This window comes from Zonotrichia albicollis, chromosome Z (genome assembly GCF_047830755.1).
Source record: "Zonotrichia albicollis isolate bZonAlb1 chromosome Z, bZonAlb1.hap1, whole genome shotgun sequence".
Lineage (NCBI taxonomy): Eukaryota > Metazoa > Chordata > Aves > Passeriformes > Passerellidae > Zonotrichia > Zonotrichia albicollis.
The window spans coordinates 19099181-19115312 of record NC_133860.1 but is presented as its reverse complement, the minus strand read 5'-3'; the positions used below and the strand labels follow the sequence as shown (position 1 = coordinate 19115312).

Below are 16132 nucleotides of genomic sequence, written 5' to 3'. Positions count from 1 at the left end.
GCATAAATGAGAACACTGAAAAAGGAAAACTAAAACCCTGAGATTGTTTTTGCAGATCTGTTATGGGGCCACCCCTTTTGTGGTGGCCTTTGGAAACCATCCCTTAGCTCTGCGGGGTCCCGTGTGATGGACAGCCATGGAAGGCAGCTGCAGGAATCAGAAGCTGTTCCCAGATCTGATCACTTCACAAGGGCAGCTAGATCTTTGAAAATCAGAAACAAGAAAAACAGACTATAGGCAAAGCTTTTTTTTTTTTTCTTTCTTGTATAATTTACCCTTGGTAGACTGAAGCCTCCACAAAGTTCACCAGGGACATGATTATTGCTGTTGATTCTTCATGAAAAATGGTTGTCTGTGGTTGGGCAGGTGACAGCAAGACACTTTGAAAGAAACACAAAGCAAACCATTTGATGAAATGACAGCAGGAATTTATAGCTGGAGGCTCCTGCCAGATTGGTGTCAATTCATATTTGAACCTGACATCTGCTGTAAATCCTTACCTTGAAAAAGTGCTTTTTAAGCCAGTACTGAGCTGCTGCATTTCTCTTCATTGCACTTAAGGCTGGCTGAGGGATTTGCTGGAGGCTATGTCTGATTGTGAGCACTCCAGAAAGCTCAGCTGAATGTACTGCTTCGAATTCTGAGTTCACTCATGCCTCTCGTTCCTAGAAATGACTGCCCCTAGAAATGACTGTCGTTTATAAAGCCATTGTGCTATGGCTGGAAGGCTTTCTTTCATCTTGGGCTTTAGATAAGTGTCTGCTCTTTGATGGATTTTTGTGTCATCTTTGTTGCAGACAATGTCACAACAGATCAGGCTGTGGCAATGGGCAATGGAATTAATATTTCTTGGGATTCTTACCCCAACATGACGTGTGGCTACATAGTAAAATGGTGTCATTCATCTGGGTCTGAACCCTGTAGTGTGGACTGGCAGAAGTTTCCTTCAAATGCAACAAATGCAGTGATAAAATCTGGTAAGTCAGAATACTTTCTTGTGAGTCTTTCTGGTTGAGACCCTGAGCAGCAAGTGGAATGAGAGCAGCATGAAGCTATAGGTTGCAGATTGTTTGATTCCTGTGTACTTCTGTAAATAAATGAATTTCTTCTTGGTACTGTGTTTATTTTAATTTCTTACACATTCTTGCCAAATCCAAATATCAGTCTTGATTTAACTTTTATTATCCTGTGTTTATTAACTGTTTTGAAATTACCTCTTCTAGCTGTACGCCAAAATTTCCTAACTCAGCCTAATGCATAATGGTTAATCTAGGGTTAGGGGTTTTATTTGGATTCCAAGCATAAACAGTGCTGCTCAGGATGGGAGAAGACTAATCCATTGTTTTTACATGAGGCAAATTTTTTTAAGTGTGACCTCCATGTGTTGGCTTGCTGTCAACTATTGAAATTTCCTGGAACAGGGCACATTCCAGGTCTCTAGATGCTGGTGGGCAGATCAGGGAAATGAAATTCAGCTGTGGTGGGACTAGTAGCAGCAGAAGAGGAAAGAGAGAACCCATTAAAGATGTGGGATGTTTTTCTCTGCTTTCTGTGAGGATATATATTTGCCTTTTAGAAGAATTTAGTATTAAAGTCTCCATTGAAGGAAACAACTTGGAGCTGTGTACATAGGAAAGTTGAGGGGGATTGAGACCTGGAATAATGGGGGCAATGTGTTTTACTGTCTGTAATTACAACACTGTGTCCGTGTTGTTTCTGTTTGTGCTAGCTAGAGATTTCTTTTTTTTAAGCAGACAATACAGTGTCTGTGATGCACTGCTTTACTCCTGAGCTCTTCACTGGGATGCTTCTTGCAGCATGTGACTCTTTTATGAGTTATCCAGCTGCTCGGGCTGGGCTTAAGCTGGCAAATCCACCTCTGCTCTTAGTCCTGCTAGGAGAATCCCTCAGGCTGGACCTGAACTCTTGCAAAAACCAGTTGACTTCTGTGTAGTTTCACAGTGGTATCTTGTTTAGAAAAAGTCTTAAAAGCAGTGTACAGCCCCAACTTGACAAAATCCCAGAAAGTGGTAAATTATTTACACATTATAGCATCAAATATCTGTGCTCCCACCAAAGACATGGGAAGCATAAGTATGATGACTATCTGTGTTTTTTAAAGTCAGTTCAGGACTGAAGTTCATTGCTAAGTTGTTTCACTGTCACTTCTGAGAGTTTTCTGCATATCTTTTGTACTGTTACTCCAGTAAGCCTGGTTATTTCCAAATGCATTTGTATTTCTGAAGAGGCAGGATCTACATGGCTGCTGTGGGAGGAAAGGAAGGGGGTTATTTCTGGTAACTTCAATTTGTGTTTCCCCATGGAAAGGGCAATTTATGCAATTTGAGTAGCTTGTTTTGAATCTTCTCTGTTTAGTACTAAGCTTTCTCTGGGAGCTAGATTTGGTTACTGCTTCTAAACCACATCTGATGGCATAGCTTTTGTAGAAATTACAAGCAGGAATGGTATTTATACCATTATACTTCGTAATTTTTTAATATGTATTTATATATCTGCATCACGTGAAATCTAAAAGCATCGTTTTTCTGAAGTGAAATATTCTTACAGCAGTTTTCTCTTGCAGCTCTCTTCAAACCTGGCGTGAGATACAACTTTTCTCTGTATGGCTGCAAATCCACGGGATATCAATTGCTGAAAAACATAACTGGCTATATGAAAGAGCTGCGTAAGTGCACTTTTATCACTCAGGATCTCTGAAAAGTGAACTTAGTCTGTGTCTGTTTTTTAGCTCAGTGTTGGTAGGAGGCTGAGACCAGAACCTCCATGCAGTACTGCTGACTTCTGTTTGTTCTCTGTGTATAACTATGACACATTTCTCCAGCCACTTGCAGTTCCAAGCGTATGCAATAACCCTGTGTTCTCCAGCTTGTGTGGTGGCACAGTGTCACAGCAATTCAGTCATAATTTGAACCACATGGCTGTGGTCCCTTCTACACAAGAAGGGGCAACTTTTCTGATTCATCAAGTCCAACTTCTGAGCACATTTAGTATAGCTCAAAAAATGTAAAAAGTATCCATAACATTTCTGTGTTGAAATGAAAGCACTTCATAGATCCAAACTAGATCCTAGAGCACAACCACTTTGAGAATTGTATTCTGTCCCACACCAGCCCTGTCTGGGTAACTGGGGTTTGACCCAGTGCTGAGCTTTGCTGGCCGAAGATGCATTAGTGTCTGAATGCTTTCTGTTCCCAGGTGTTTGGACATGACTTTAGCCTTTAACACCATAGCTGTATTGTATTGTAACTACAGCACCAATTTCACTTTGAAGTTTAATGTGTTTTCTGCTAAAATAGTTTGCCTAGAAAACTGAGCTGCTGACATAATCTGAGTCCTTGGAAATGGTGTTGTTTACTTCATTGCTAAGGTTGAAAGTGAGGTTAAGGCAATTTTACCAGAAACTCAATTGTCAGCCATTTGTATTTCTCCAAAAATTCTGAAAGGTTTCCCAGAAGAGTTTTCCATGTGTGTTATGAACAGATCAAACAGAAGCTTTCAAGATATAAAGACTTTGAGGGACTAATAATGCGTTGAGCATGCAGAGGAAACTTATTAGGAACTGAGAAATGCACAAGAGCATAGATTCATTCTAAACTTCAGATTTGCCTTTGGACAGATAACCATTAAGAGAAGAATGGATGCATTCTTAAACATGAGTTTAGCCATGGTGGTTTAAAGCCAAATGTCCTGACATTATACATGGCTGTATACATTATCTGCTGTAACACTTTCAGTAGGCCTCAGGTATTGGAATAATAATATATAATACAAAATAACTTGTGTAAACTGCTAAGAGTGGTTCTGGTAAAATTGTGTAGTTTGTTTTTTTTTTTTTTTGTTTTAAGACAGGCTATGAGTTAAAGCCTGTAAAAGCTAACATCTATCCTCTGAAAGTTTATACAATCTTTAGGGTTTTGTTGCAGAAAGAAGGGAATGGGTCTGTAAGACGACTGACCGAAGAGAATTTTTTCCTCTAGCACTGCTTAGTGTATAATACTGCAGTAATGATTAACAATTAGTCCTATATTGCTGTGTTTTTGTAGACTCCTACTAAGTCTTTCACATGTACTTTTACAGTGAGGCGTCTTGAGGAAAAGGTTGGAAAATGCTAGCTCCAAAATAAAACTGATTTAAATACTTACATGGTTTCAGCATTTTGTAATAAGGTAATTTCTTACTGTTTTTTTCCTTCATAACTCTCTCGACAGCTCCAAAAACTGCACCAAATTTTATTGTTGAAGAAACTTCTTCAGATTCTATCTTGGTAAAGTGGGAAGACATTCCTATTGAAGAATGCCGAGGATTTCTAAAAGGATATCTTCTTTCCTTTGCAAAAGGTGAAAAAGATGCTTTAAAGCCTAGACTTTCAGAATCAGGTAAGTTAATTGTGTAGATTGCAACTTCCTTGCTTACATCGTTCCTTTTTATTTTTTAATAATTTAAGTTCACTTTAATACAAAAGATGCTTTAATAATAATCCAGTTGCATTACTCACTGTTATAATTTGCTCCTGATATGTGACAAAGGCATTTAAAATGCCTTTGTGTGATTAGCCCAGTTGTTTTCTAATATAAAGCAAAAGTTGGAGAAAATCTTGTCTCACTGAGGCCATAAAGTAATGCAGTGACTAAGTGGCAATGTGTCATGCTGTCTTGTGCTCAGATACCCTGGGGAGATGAGGTGGGGAGGTTACAAGGCTATATTTAATAGGTTTAAATAAATTTAACATTCTTCCAGTGCATGTCCTGTCAGGACTGAAGCCTGACTGGCATTCATAAGAGGACACTCAGGAGGGTAAGGAGATGTAGTCAATCTGCAGCAGCAGCAGCACTGCCCTCCTGTGCTGCTTGGTGCTGTGTAAGCAAGCAGCATTGCTAGGGTTCTTCATTTCAGTTTTCTTTACACAGACTGTTCTTCTGGTTTCGTCTCCTCACTTCAAGACAGTTTTGCTAAAGCTGAGGTTGTCTTTTTGAATCCTTTCTTATGAAGTTATGCTTTTTTTACTGCTTCCAAACAATCAGGGAATCCAGAACTTAAAGTTAACAATATCACTGACTTAACAAAGAAGTCTATGAAAATACTTGATCTTCAAGGCAAAACGAGTTACCAGCTGGAACTACAAGCCTACACTGCTGGTGGATTGAGCCCTCCAAACAGCCTCTATGTGGTGACAAAGGAAGACTGTAAGTTGATTATCCCTGTCTTTAGCACATGGGCTGTACAATGTATATAAAGCTGAGCTTATTTTGTTGGTTTATTCTGGTCCTGTAGGTTTGGGTGTGCAGTCTAATTTTTACCTTTATTTAGTTGGTTATTTATAAATACAAAAATGCAGTTCAGAGCGAGGGAAAGATCCTTTTCTATTATAGCTACTTCATAGTTCATAGTAATGTATGCATAAAAAATAACTTCTAACCTACTACTAAATATAGTAGAGTCTGAGCTTAGTTTTCTCAGACAGCCAGTTGTTTTTGTCGGGTTTCCCATTATGAATATCTGCTAATACATGGTGGGAAGAAAGACATTGTGGAAATATTTATCAGTTTTAAAGTTGAAAACAGATGCTTCTTTGCTTTGAATTCAGTTTTACTGATCCCTTAACAGAAGTAAACCCAAAAAGACAATTACAAGAAAGAGATGGACTTTAGAAAATAAGAAAAAAAGTGTTTCCTATGAAGGACTAAACATTGGGGTGCAACATTAAAATCAAGCTTGAAGCATTTAATATCAATGGAAGAAGGCGGTGGAGATCTATTGGAGCTAAAGCTCAGGGACTGGAAGCATTGTAAAACATATAAAAGACAATGCTGTTTATGCAATTAGTTGTTGGCCTGGAAGAGCCATTACCAGAAACTTGGCCAGCTCAGGTAGCATGAAAATGCAATGTTCAGGTAGCATGAAAATGCAATGCAAGTGCTTAATAAGAGCAGAATCACTGTATCAATGAGTCTTGTGCTGCACATGAAGCCTTCTCTAATTCAACATAGAGAAATATCTGCTGATTCCTGTAGTTATCACTGAATCTGTGAATTCCAGCAAAGGGGAAGGGTGATGGTGTAGGTCACTGTTTGCAGATCACTGCACTAGCTGAGTTTAATGGAATGATCTTTTAATTGGGGGAATATTAGAAAAGCCATAAAACTTACTGATTATATTGGATATATATTTACTGCCTCCTCTTTTTCTTATCCCCCAGCTGTAGGATTAATCATTGCAATTCTCATCCCCGTTGCAGTGGTGGTGCTGCTTGGAGTGTTGGCCAGCATCTTCTGCTACCGAAAGAGGGAATGGTAACTGCCTGCCTCGGGTTCTCATCTTTTCCTGGAAGTGTTTGCTTCAGTGCTAGGGTTTTCCATTATTTTAGTTACTCCCTGTTTTCTCTATATACCCAAAGATGTTAGTGGGCTTTGCTCAAAGGTGGGTGGCAAAAATACCATGTGGAAAGTGAGGGAGAAACTGAGCTGGAGAGAGGTCGGAGGAATGCAAAAAGCTTTTGCAGGAGCCTCTGTTCCAGTGAGTACCGTTTATAAACAGTTCCCAAATGGAAATAAGCTGGCGACATACTGTAATTTGTGTGCCCTCTACAAACAAAGATAGGCATATCATCTTCAGCTTTTAGTAAATGTGGCATATTAAATTCCCAACTCAAAAAAAAAAAGGGGGTTGCTGTTTTTTCCATTATACTCAGTGAAAGTTTAACACACTAAATCTTTGCACCAGATGTCTTCAGTATTCTGAGTTAAAGGGAAGTGTCTTGACTCCTTTTGTGTATTCACAATCTGTTTCAGGCCTTGCTATCTTTATAATAGTTTATTCTTTCTCTTTAAAGGATTAAAGAAACATTTTATCCAGAAATCCCAAATCCTGAGAACAGTAAGGCACTGCAGTTTCAGAGGAACATCTGTGAGGTAACCCTTATTTTAAATCTAGTATTTTAAGCTTCTAAAAGATAAAACCAGTTAAAGAATTCTTTTGCAAACTTTGACTCATCTGTTCCAATTGTAGGAAAAAACTCAGTGGCAGGGGGAAACAAGCCAATTTACTGAGTAACTTTTGTCAGGTGGTATCTAGAGCTTTGTTGCTGTTAATGTAGTTAATTGCAATGTTTGAGCTAGGAAAGGATTGTTGCATTTCTCTTCTTCCAGCTAATGAGAAGTGTCAGTACCTGATAAGAATACAAGAGTAACACAGGCATCTTTGTTGAAGAATTAGAAGAAGCAGGAAGTATGGAGATCTGCCATATCCCATTATCCCAGTAGATACATTAGTTGAGATGGGCAGAGTATTTTAACAGCCTACAGAAATGGGTTGTACAAAGACAAGATTTGGAGAAAGTTCTTAAAAATATGCTGCAAGACCTCAAGTCTCTTTAATTTGCATAAAATACTTCTAACATTTACAGGAATGTGATCCAGAAAATTATAAGCACTTCTTTCTTTTTAATGTATCATACTAGTGGCCATGGGATGGAGTACAATCCACATGCCACCAAACTGCTGTAATTTCAGCAACTTGCTGCTTTCAGGTTTTCCAGATCTTTTAACTTAGTGTCTCCCCCTTCTCCTTTTTCTCATTTCAGGGGAATAAGACACTTAAAACACTGGAAATGAACCCGTGCACCCCCAACAGTGTTGAAGTGGTGGAAACACAGTCCACAGCTCCAAAGATTGAAGACACAGAGATGATGTCCCCAGCAGCAGAGACCACTGTGCCTGAAGATGGCTCTGACTCAGAAATGGAAAACCACGTTGTTGTCTCCTACTGCCCCCCTATCATTGAAGAGGAGATCTCAAATCCCCCTACAGATGAACCTGGGGGGTCATCTCAGGTGGTTTACATTGACATCCAGTCAATGTATCAGCCTCAAATTAAACCAGAGGAGGAGCCAGAAATAGACTTAGTGACTACAGCAGGCTATAAGCCACAAATGCAACTCTCTATCAGTGCTCTGAAAATAGAGGGCCATTCACCTGTGGAGGAAGAATTAGATAAAACTGCAGGTTACAGACCTCAAGCAAACACAAACGCGTGGAACATGGGCACTCCGGACTCTCCCGGATCAGTTGAAAGCAACAATGAAAATGCATCTTTTGGGAGCCCATGTTCAATTAACTCCCGACAGTTTCTTCTTCCCCCAAAAGATGAAGAAGACTCTCCTAAACCCATTAACACAGGGTGGTCCTTCACACACTTTTTTCAGAACAAACCAAATGATTAACAGTGAGTCCTCATTGCACGTGAACCTGCCTTCTGAATAAGCTTTTATGCCTGGTATTGTTAAGAAAGGAAGAAGAAAATGCAAAAGGCATGAATTATTCTTGGAGACAGTCAGCAGAAGTTCTAGTGAGCTGAATGTTACCATGTTTAAGTTAGTCAAAGTGTTAATATTCCATTGTAATAGAGGCTGAGAGGCCAAAATTATAACAATTTAGTTATTAGTCTAGTAAAATATATTGGATATATGGGGTTTTGAATTTACAGCCCCTGATAATTATAGTCAAAGAACTCTGCCTACCTTCCCACAGTGCTCCAAGATAAACATGGTCTCATGCAATTTATAACTTGGAAAGATTGCTTTGCTTTGTTGTAGTTGTTCTCAACCGTGCAGACTCAAATGATGCAGCACCAACAGATTTCCTTACTGAAGGTTTAATTTATAGCAAATCTCAGCCTAAGACTCGGAAACAATGTGGCTGGAAACTGTTGAGATCTTTTACCTAGTTATAAACAATGAACAAATGAGAGTGCTAATTTTTTTTCTTCTCCTGTATGGAAGGTATTGTCACTGTTTAACACTTAGAAAGCAATGGCCATTCAAATCTGTTGCTTTTTGACTAGACACTAATTTCTGTACCTACTGTACAATGTTTATTAAATGTTTGACTCAGGGGTACAAACTTGGGGAAAAGAAGTGTAACACTGATTGAAACCTCAACAAGAATTGCATAAAGTTTAAAACTTCCTTTTTTTAAAAAATATCTTAGAATGCTCTATATTTTTTCAATCTTTTGGTTAAAGAGTTAATCTTACCTAATGTATTGCACTAATACATTTTGTATTTCATAGCTTCTGCTCCAGATCTCCTGCTTTGAAGTGGTACAGTAGTCCATTCACCCTCAGTGTTTAGCAGTCTTTGCACTATGCAGTAATGTAAGCCATGGGGAAATCTGTCTACTCACCTTAGCTGCTGAAGCAGTTTGGCACATGAAATTAGAGGTAGTAGGACTAGGTCCTTGAGGAGAAATTGCTTTTTGGATGATCTTTATTGTATTACCTTTGTATTACCTGCTGCCTGACTGATCTTTGATCTTATGTGTCAACCCAACAGGACCTTCTGTACAAATCCTGCCTGGGAGTACAAGGTAGGATTTCTCTAGTGGCAGGGAGAAACCCAGGGAGGTTCTAGTGCCACTAATTCTACCTCTCCTTTACCAGATATGTGATGCAAAGAAAGCTTAAATTATGTACATTTGTGTGCTTAAAGGAGTGTTTAGAACAATCATCTTTTAAAATGCTTGTTTTCCCATGTGCATCTCTAGACAACTGTAACTGTAACATTTCACTGTGTAAATTTCAGGCTGTGGCTTACATGAATTTCACTAGCTTACAGGAGAAACTTTTGAGAAATTTACCTGTTTCTTGCTGTAAAACAGTGGGGAGGCATCAGATGAGCTTGATCAAAAAGGGTCTCCATAAAGTTCTAACCAATTTTTTTTTAATCTCCATTTCGTTAGCTACTGTGCTTTGTTTGGGGTTTGGATTGCTGTTTGGTTTTTGAGGGGTTTTTTTTAAATAAATAAGACATGGGAATGGTTTTCTAAATAAAACAGATTAGGAGACTGAATTGTCTAGGCTGCTAGTTGTAAAGGTGTGAGAGTAGATCAGGAGGATGTGACCTGACAGACATTTGGTCTCCAAACCACATGATCTGGCCATCAAAATAAAACCAAGCATAAGGTTAAACCTAGTCACAGCAATGGGTGGTTCAGTTTCAGAGGCTGGCATGTCTCTGCCATCTCCACAGAACGAAAGTGTAGAGATGTTTCAGAACTGACAAAAAGGCAAAGCACTAAATAATTACCACAATAGGTAACAACCTCCTGTGTGTGCCTCCCGGACTAGTGAGCTGTGAAGTAGTGAAAACCAGATTGGTCTGCAGGTCCGGCAGAGTGCAAGGTGCCTCTGAAAGGACAGAAAGTGCACATAGGATTCATCTGTTGAGTCTTTGAGTTAGCAGGCTGCAAGTGGAAACACAGGCAGTGACGTCCATTTGTGACCAAGCATCAGCACAAGAGAAGTGTCATAGCATATTACTTAGATAGAACATTAACATATGAAAGGAAGCAGTTAAGCCCTTTGTGACTGATAGCTGGGAGGAGGCTAAATCCTAATAGTAACAACTGTTTTTCATAATTATTTTTTTCTAGAATATTTCATTTCATTTTAATGTGTCCATCTCCTAAGATGGATTTTAGCTTTTGCTGCTATATGCTTTTAATTGAAAGCAGATGATGTCATGGACAGTGTGTATGGGTAGGGGTTAGGGGTTTTTTTATAGAGCAGATTCTCAGTACAGAGGAGCAATCAGTATTGCATGGTGATCCAACTGAAAAAAACACCCTCTATAGCAGAACAGCTGACCATGAAGAATAACTGTGCTTTTCATATGGCTGTGTATTGCAAGAAACAAAATCAAACTGCTATTTGAGAGTACTGGCAATTTTTAATTTGGAGACTGGAAATCAAGGCAGCTGCAGAGAACACACAGAGCTCTCACAGGAAGCAGTTCAGGACCATTGTCAGTGTTCATATGGTGAATCACTTACACATAAGCATCACATACTCAGGTTTCCAATGTGCTGCTCCTCCTATTCAGTAAAGACAGCAACATTTTAAATTGCTTCATTTCTTAGTGATTAGGTAAGGAAAGGCTCCACAAATGTATATTCTGCCTCAATGTTGATCTTATAAACTCCCTCTGACCTAGTTATTAATCTCTTTTTTTTTTTTTTCTAATTCTTGACGATATACCTGGTGTTCTGACTTTCAGGATGCAGGTCAGAAAGGTCCTTTAACAGGAATAGCTTCAGTAAGGAGAGTGGGGCAGATGTGGGAGAGACACAAGCGTGTGCAGTATCTGTAGCTGTCATTGTCACTTAGTGCTGATGAGCCAGTAAACAGTTGTCCTTCCAGCACTTGAAAGCTCAGCTGCTTCACCACTGTGGTTTCCTTTGAGCCTATTCAGTGCTGGCTTTCAAATGCCTGTCTCAGATCTTCAGCAGTGAATTCAGATGCACGGGGAGAGGTGCTGCTAAGGTGATCAGCCACCCCTAGGTACACGGAGCAGTAGGGATGAATGACCAGGAGGGTCAGGGAACAGACTTGCTTTCTGAGCCCAAGTGCCATGTTAAACCAGTGAAGCATCTTTAGGAATGTCTTTGAATCAAATACTCTTTCAAAGCATGGTGCTCTCTCATAGCCTCTAAATGCTTTGATAACAGTTGTAAGTTTCAGAGGGGATCAGATTCTTTGTACTAGTGCCTTCTAGCTTCCTGATGAGCCTCTTCGGACAAGTTTCTTTTCTGAAAAATATCTTAGGAATCCTAAAGTTTAAACAGCATTTCCTTACCATCCTTTTGTGGAAAATCTTACCCTTTATTGAACATTTATTTTTAGTTCTTTTGCCTTTTTACTTCATTTTTTAGAAGAGTAGAAAGTGCAGCTTTAAAAAAAAAAAAATTAAAAAGAACCAAACAAAAAGCAAAATCCAACAACTTCCAGAAGGGATTGTGTCATGCCTAACTTCAGTCCTCCAGGATCAGTGTTTGGAGATGTAGGGTATTAATGCCAAGCAGTTGCTTTCTGAAGAAAGTCGTCGGTTCTGCTGCTTTTTATTTTTGAGCCATGACTGTCATATGTGACAATTTAAGTTTTGTAATGGGTTTTTGTACTGTTCACTGTACGTGTGGAACATCAGTCACATTTGATGTATCGTTGTGCACTCTCCTATTTGACACATTCATTATTTTTGTTTTCTGACCTGCCCAAGATGTGGGATCTCACGTTTGTGTTAGATTTTGGGATGGTAGATCTGCATGTGATATACCTCACAGAACTACTAGTTAATATATCAACAAAATAGCAAGCTAATATTACAGGCAGGCAGTGAATTACCTCCCCTGCTGTGCAGTGGCTGTATAGGCAGACCTAGAACCTGATAACTGACTGTCATGGTTTGAGCCTGGTCAAACCACCACACTGACATTTGCTGTCTTTATTATCCCTAGTTGCTGCTTTCATGTTTAAACCATTTCCAAAGGGAGCCAGTCGCTGTGCTGCTTGTCATGGCACAATTGGCAGATCTGCCACGTTTCTTCACCTTTGGTTTGTGTGAGGGACCAGAACTTGACTTTGCCAGGAACGTGGCAGCAGCACGCTCCTGCTGACCTCAAGCTTTAGGCTGCTCTGGAGAGGTATTTTCAAATCACCTTTTTATGTTGTTGTTGATAGGTTCAGCTGGGTAAAGCTGAGTGCTGTGGTGTTTCCTGTGGTCATGAGTTCACTCAGTTGAACATGAATAGGAGCAAAAAGGAAAGTGATTGGGTGCATTGGAGAGAGAAGGTGATTAGACACCACTCTGAAAAGGCAATGACAAATTGTGTGCCCTGTTTTTAAATAAATACTGCTTTTTAAATAGAATACTTGTACCCCTACAAGTAGATAGAAATATAGTAACATAATTTGACAGATATTAGAAAAATGTAACATTTAAAGAATGAGATTGCTAACAAAGGCTCTGTGTACCATAAATCTGTGAAGAGCTTCCCATGTAAATAGCATCTTATATTCTGCCACAGACTTTGATGAAGACTTCAGTGCAAATGGCATTTAATATTTATGACACTAAGTCCTAACCCTTTACGCACACATGTGCTTGCATCATCACGTGCCTAGGTGCATATGGCAGAAGAAGTCGGCTTACAATTGCCAAAGTGATTTTTTTGGAGTCCTGTACATGAATATATACTTTCTGAGACAGTTTTGTCTGGAGGAAGCACCTGCTGTCTTGTGCTCCTCCCAACACACTTTGCAACACTTGTGGTGCTTGCATTGAATGGTGCCCTCTGTGGATGAGGCTCAAAGATGCTGTTGGCAATATTTGTTGGTTTTTTCCCCTTGTCTATTCCTTAGCCAGCCTGGAAACACAGTCCCAGACCCCGAATGCTAGACAAGGATTTAAAAGTGTTTAAGTGTTTTATTCCCTTTATTCCAGTTTAAGACTGTCTTAGATATCTTGTTAGGAGCTGTAAAATAGTTTCTTCCACCACCATTTTTTTTCCCCTCCCTCATTTATATAACTCTGGATTTTTCCCAGTGCTTCTCAGATAACCAGTGTTTGTTTCCTTTTAGCATGTTATACAAACAAACCTCAGATGATATTGGCAGGCTTTCTGTAACTTTATAAATTGTCCCAGTGTGCATGACAATACTTCTCCCCCACAAAAACATCTGTTAATTCCTTCTGCTTTTACAACTGAAACAAAAAAAAACTCAAGAGGAATTCTGGGTTTTGGAGGGCAGGAGCTCAGCCTGCCCATGCAGGTGAGGTGGTCTAATGGCAGGGTGTTTCATGAGAGGATGGGGTTAATCCCTCTCCAGTCTCACTCTCTTCTGTGACAGCACTGTCCAGGTGACTTTGTGGTGCACCAGAGCAGATGAAATCCTTGGTTTTCAACTTGATACCCAACAAAATTTCTAGGACAATCCCAAATCTGCATTTTGACTGAAAGCAAGCTTCAGTGGAGATTTATGGACAACTTCCACTAGAAGGGTCAGTACCTTTGCAGCTCACTTGGTCTCATGTTGTGCAAAAGGTAGGGAGTAAGACTAACCACAGAACAAAGCAAAAAGTGAAAATTTCACTTTTTCATTACGTGGATTAAGAAAACTTTAAAAATTAGTAGCTTGAGCAGGGCAAAGTAAAATAGAAAGGTCGCACCCTTTAGTAGTAACACAATAAAAAAAGAATCCTTGAACGCCACTCTGTCCATGTTTTCTAAATGTGGTTCAAGAATGGCTTTGGAAACATTTTACGTTTTGATACCATGTCAAAAGTTTGTAAAGCTGGGGATAACAAAAAGAGAAGACAACTGAATCATCATATCTGAAATCCTACTTGAAGGTAACAGCAATTTGAACTTTGAGCCTGTTGTGGCACACAAAATATCAGAACTGGTGGAATCATACAGGTCACCTGAAAAAAACACACAACATTGTACTATAATGCTGTAACTTTAAACATATACTGTGAATAGGTTCAATGTTTTTTTTAGCTCTTTTTATACCATATTTTTTACAGCATAAATAATTTGCTTAGAGATGTTTTTTATGTTCTGTTTTTATGAAGATTTTAATGGACTTTTGTTTAATACTAGTGAAAATATTGTTTGCCAATTTGACATAGTCATCTATAGAAGTTAATGCTGAGAATAAATCAGTAGACTGAGCTGAAAAAATAGTCTTCATAACACACTAAATCTAATAAGTCATTCAGCATATTTTTGTTGCTGAATGATACTGAAATTTTCCAGCTTCCAAGTCTGCTATTGAAAAATTACTTCTTTCACAATTTTAGCAAAATCATCACAAGGCACTTTAATAAAGCTGTAGCATGCCAAGTAAAATACTGATTCAACAAAGTGTATCAATATGAAAATTTATCAGCTAAGCAGTTAAACAAATGCATGCTTAAAAAAGGAAGCATGGGATCATGTTGGGGATATACTATTTCAGTGTGGCAGTTGACATTTAAGACTAACCTAACACTAAGATACAACTTTGCATACATTTTAAACCTAGTTTGCTTGCTTGATGTAACTCCTGTTGTATTCCTTGGGTGTCTAAAAGTAAGCATGTGTTTAACAATTTTGCCATAGTATTGCCATGAAATTTAATAAATATATTTTCTTACACTCTTATATGTCTTCATATTCTTTGCTTTCCCATTTATTTTTTAAGAGTTAAATTCTGCTCATGCCCCAGTACAAACGGAGTTATTTGAATTTTGTGCCAGAGCAAACAACCACAGGATCTAGCAAGCACAGCCTTGGCTTCCTGATAGGCAGAGTGGAGGGTAACAAATACTCCTCAGCACAACAGACCCTGCCATTTCCAGGGGCCACTAAAGCCCTCCTGTTCTTGGTGTACAATGCAGGGACAGGAAAAAGTCCAGGTCACTTACCTGTGTCCTCCTTGGCTTGTGGCTCCAACAGAGCTGGGGTTTGGTGTGCGATCCCCCTGCACGCCTGGGCTGGGGGTGTGCAGACATCAGCCCCTGCAGACTCCGCGTGGGATGGAGTGGCAGGATGAAGGGCCCAGGCTGTTTCTGGGGTTGGTTTGGGTGGTGTAGGACACTTTCTCAGCTTGCTTTAGTGGAACTGAGATGACCAGCTAATGGTGATGGGCCTTATGTTTGAGGCTATTTATGATGGCTTGTCATTCGTGATGTATCTTTGTGACAGCCAAAGAATTTTGTGGCTCATCCAACCCACAGCACCTTTACTTGGGAAGGACACCTGAGCCTAGCAATGTGTGTAATGACAGGTGCTGCACCATAGCACGTCACAAAAAAACCATCGTGGAATGATGGCATTGTGCTCTCTCCGTCTCTTTGGAGGCATCCTTGAAAGTCAGAGTCAATTCCTTGCCTCACAACAGCAGATTGGTGCATTTGGATGTGACAGCAACTGGGCAGGGTGTGGGAGCTCCTCCGAGCGCTGGGGAGATGTGGGATTCAGCTCTTTTAGTGGGATTGAAGAGTGCTGCTCTGAAAAGACACTTGGAGCTGTGGGAATGAAGGAAGTTTGATTGTTCCAAAAGTGAAACCCACAGCTGCCCTCTCCAGCCCTGCTACTGCTCTGGTCAGGGTAGGGACCAGGGAAGAGCTCCAGACAGGACTCGCTCCATCTGTGTCTCAGGTCTAAAAGAATCAACAGGATGATGGCTTTGCAATATCTTCTGAAGATACTGCACGTGATCAGATATAGCTAATTCAATGCTTGGCAAAACCAGGTTAACCCAGCTGGGCTGTACATTTAACACAGCTACTGGG

At 39.7% G+C, this 16132-nt stretch overlaps 1 protein-coding gene across 4 annotated transcripts in view; it reads left to right on the top strand.

Moving 5' to 3' along the window:
- The window catches only part of LIFR (LIF receptor subunit alpha), a 53339-nt gene extending 38340 nt beyond the window's left edge, over positions 1-14999 (top strand). For all 4 annotated transcript variants that reach the window (XM_014268286.3, XM_014268285.3, XM_026794636.2 and 1 more), the window contains exons 14-20: positions 798-977; positions 2585-2686; positions 4230-4397; positions 5043-5204; positions 6218-6311; positions 6851-6929; positions 7601-14999. In XM_014268286.3, the coding sequence (XP_014123761.1) occupies positions 798-977; positions 2585-2686; positions 4230-4397; positions 5043-5204; positions 6218-6311; positions 6851-6929; positions 7601-8239 (1424 nt within the window). In that variant the 3' untranslated portion in view covers positions 8240-14999. The remainder of the gene's footprint in view (positions 1-797; positions 978-2584; positions 2687-4229; positions 4398-5042; positions 5205-6217; positions 6312-6850; positions 6930-7600) is intronic.
- Positions 15000-16132: the final 1133 nt, after the last annotated feature.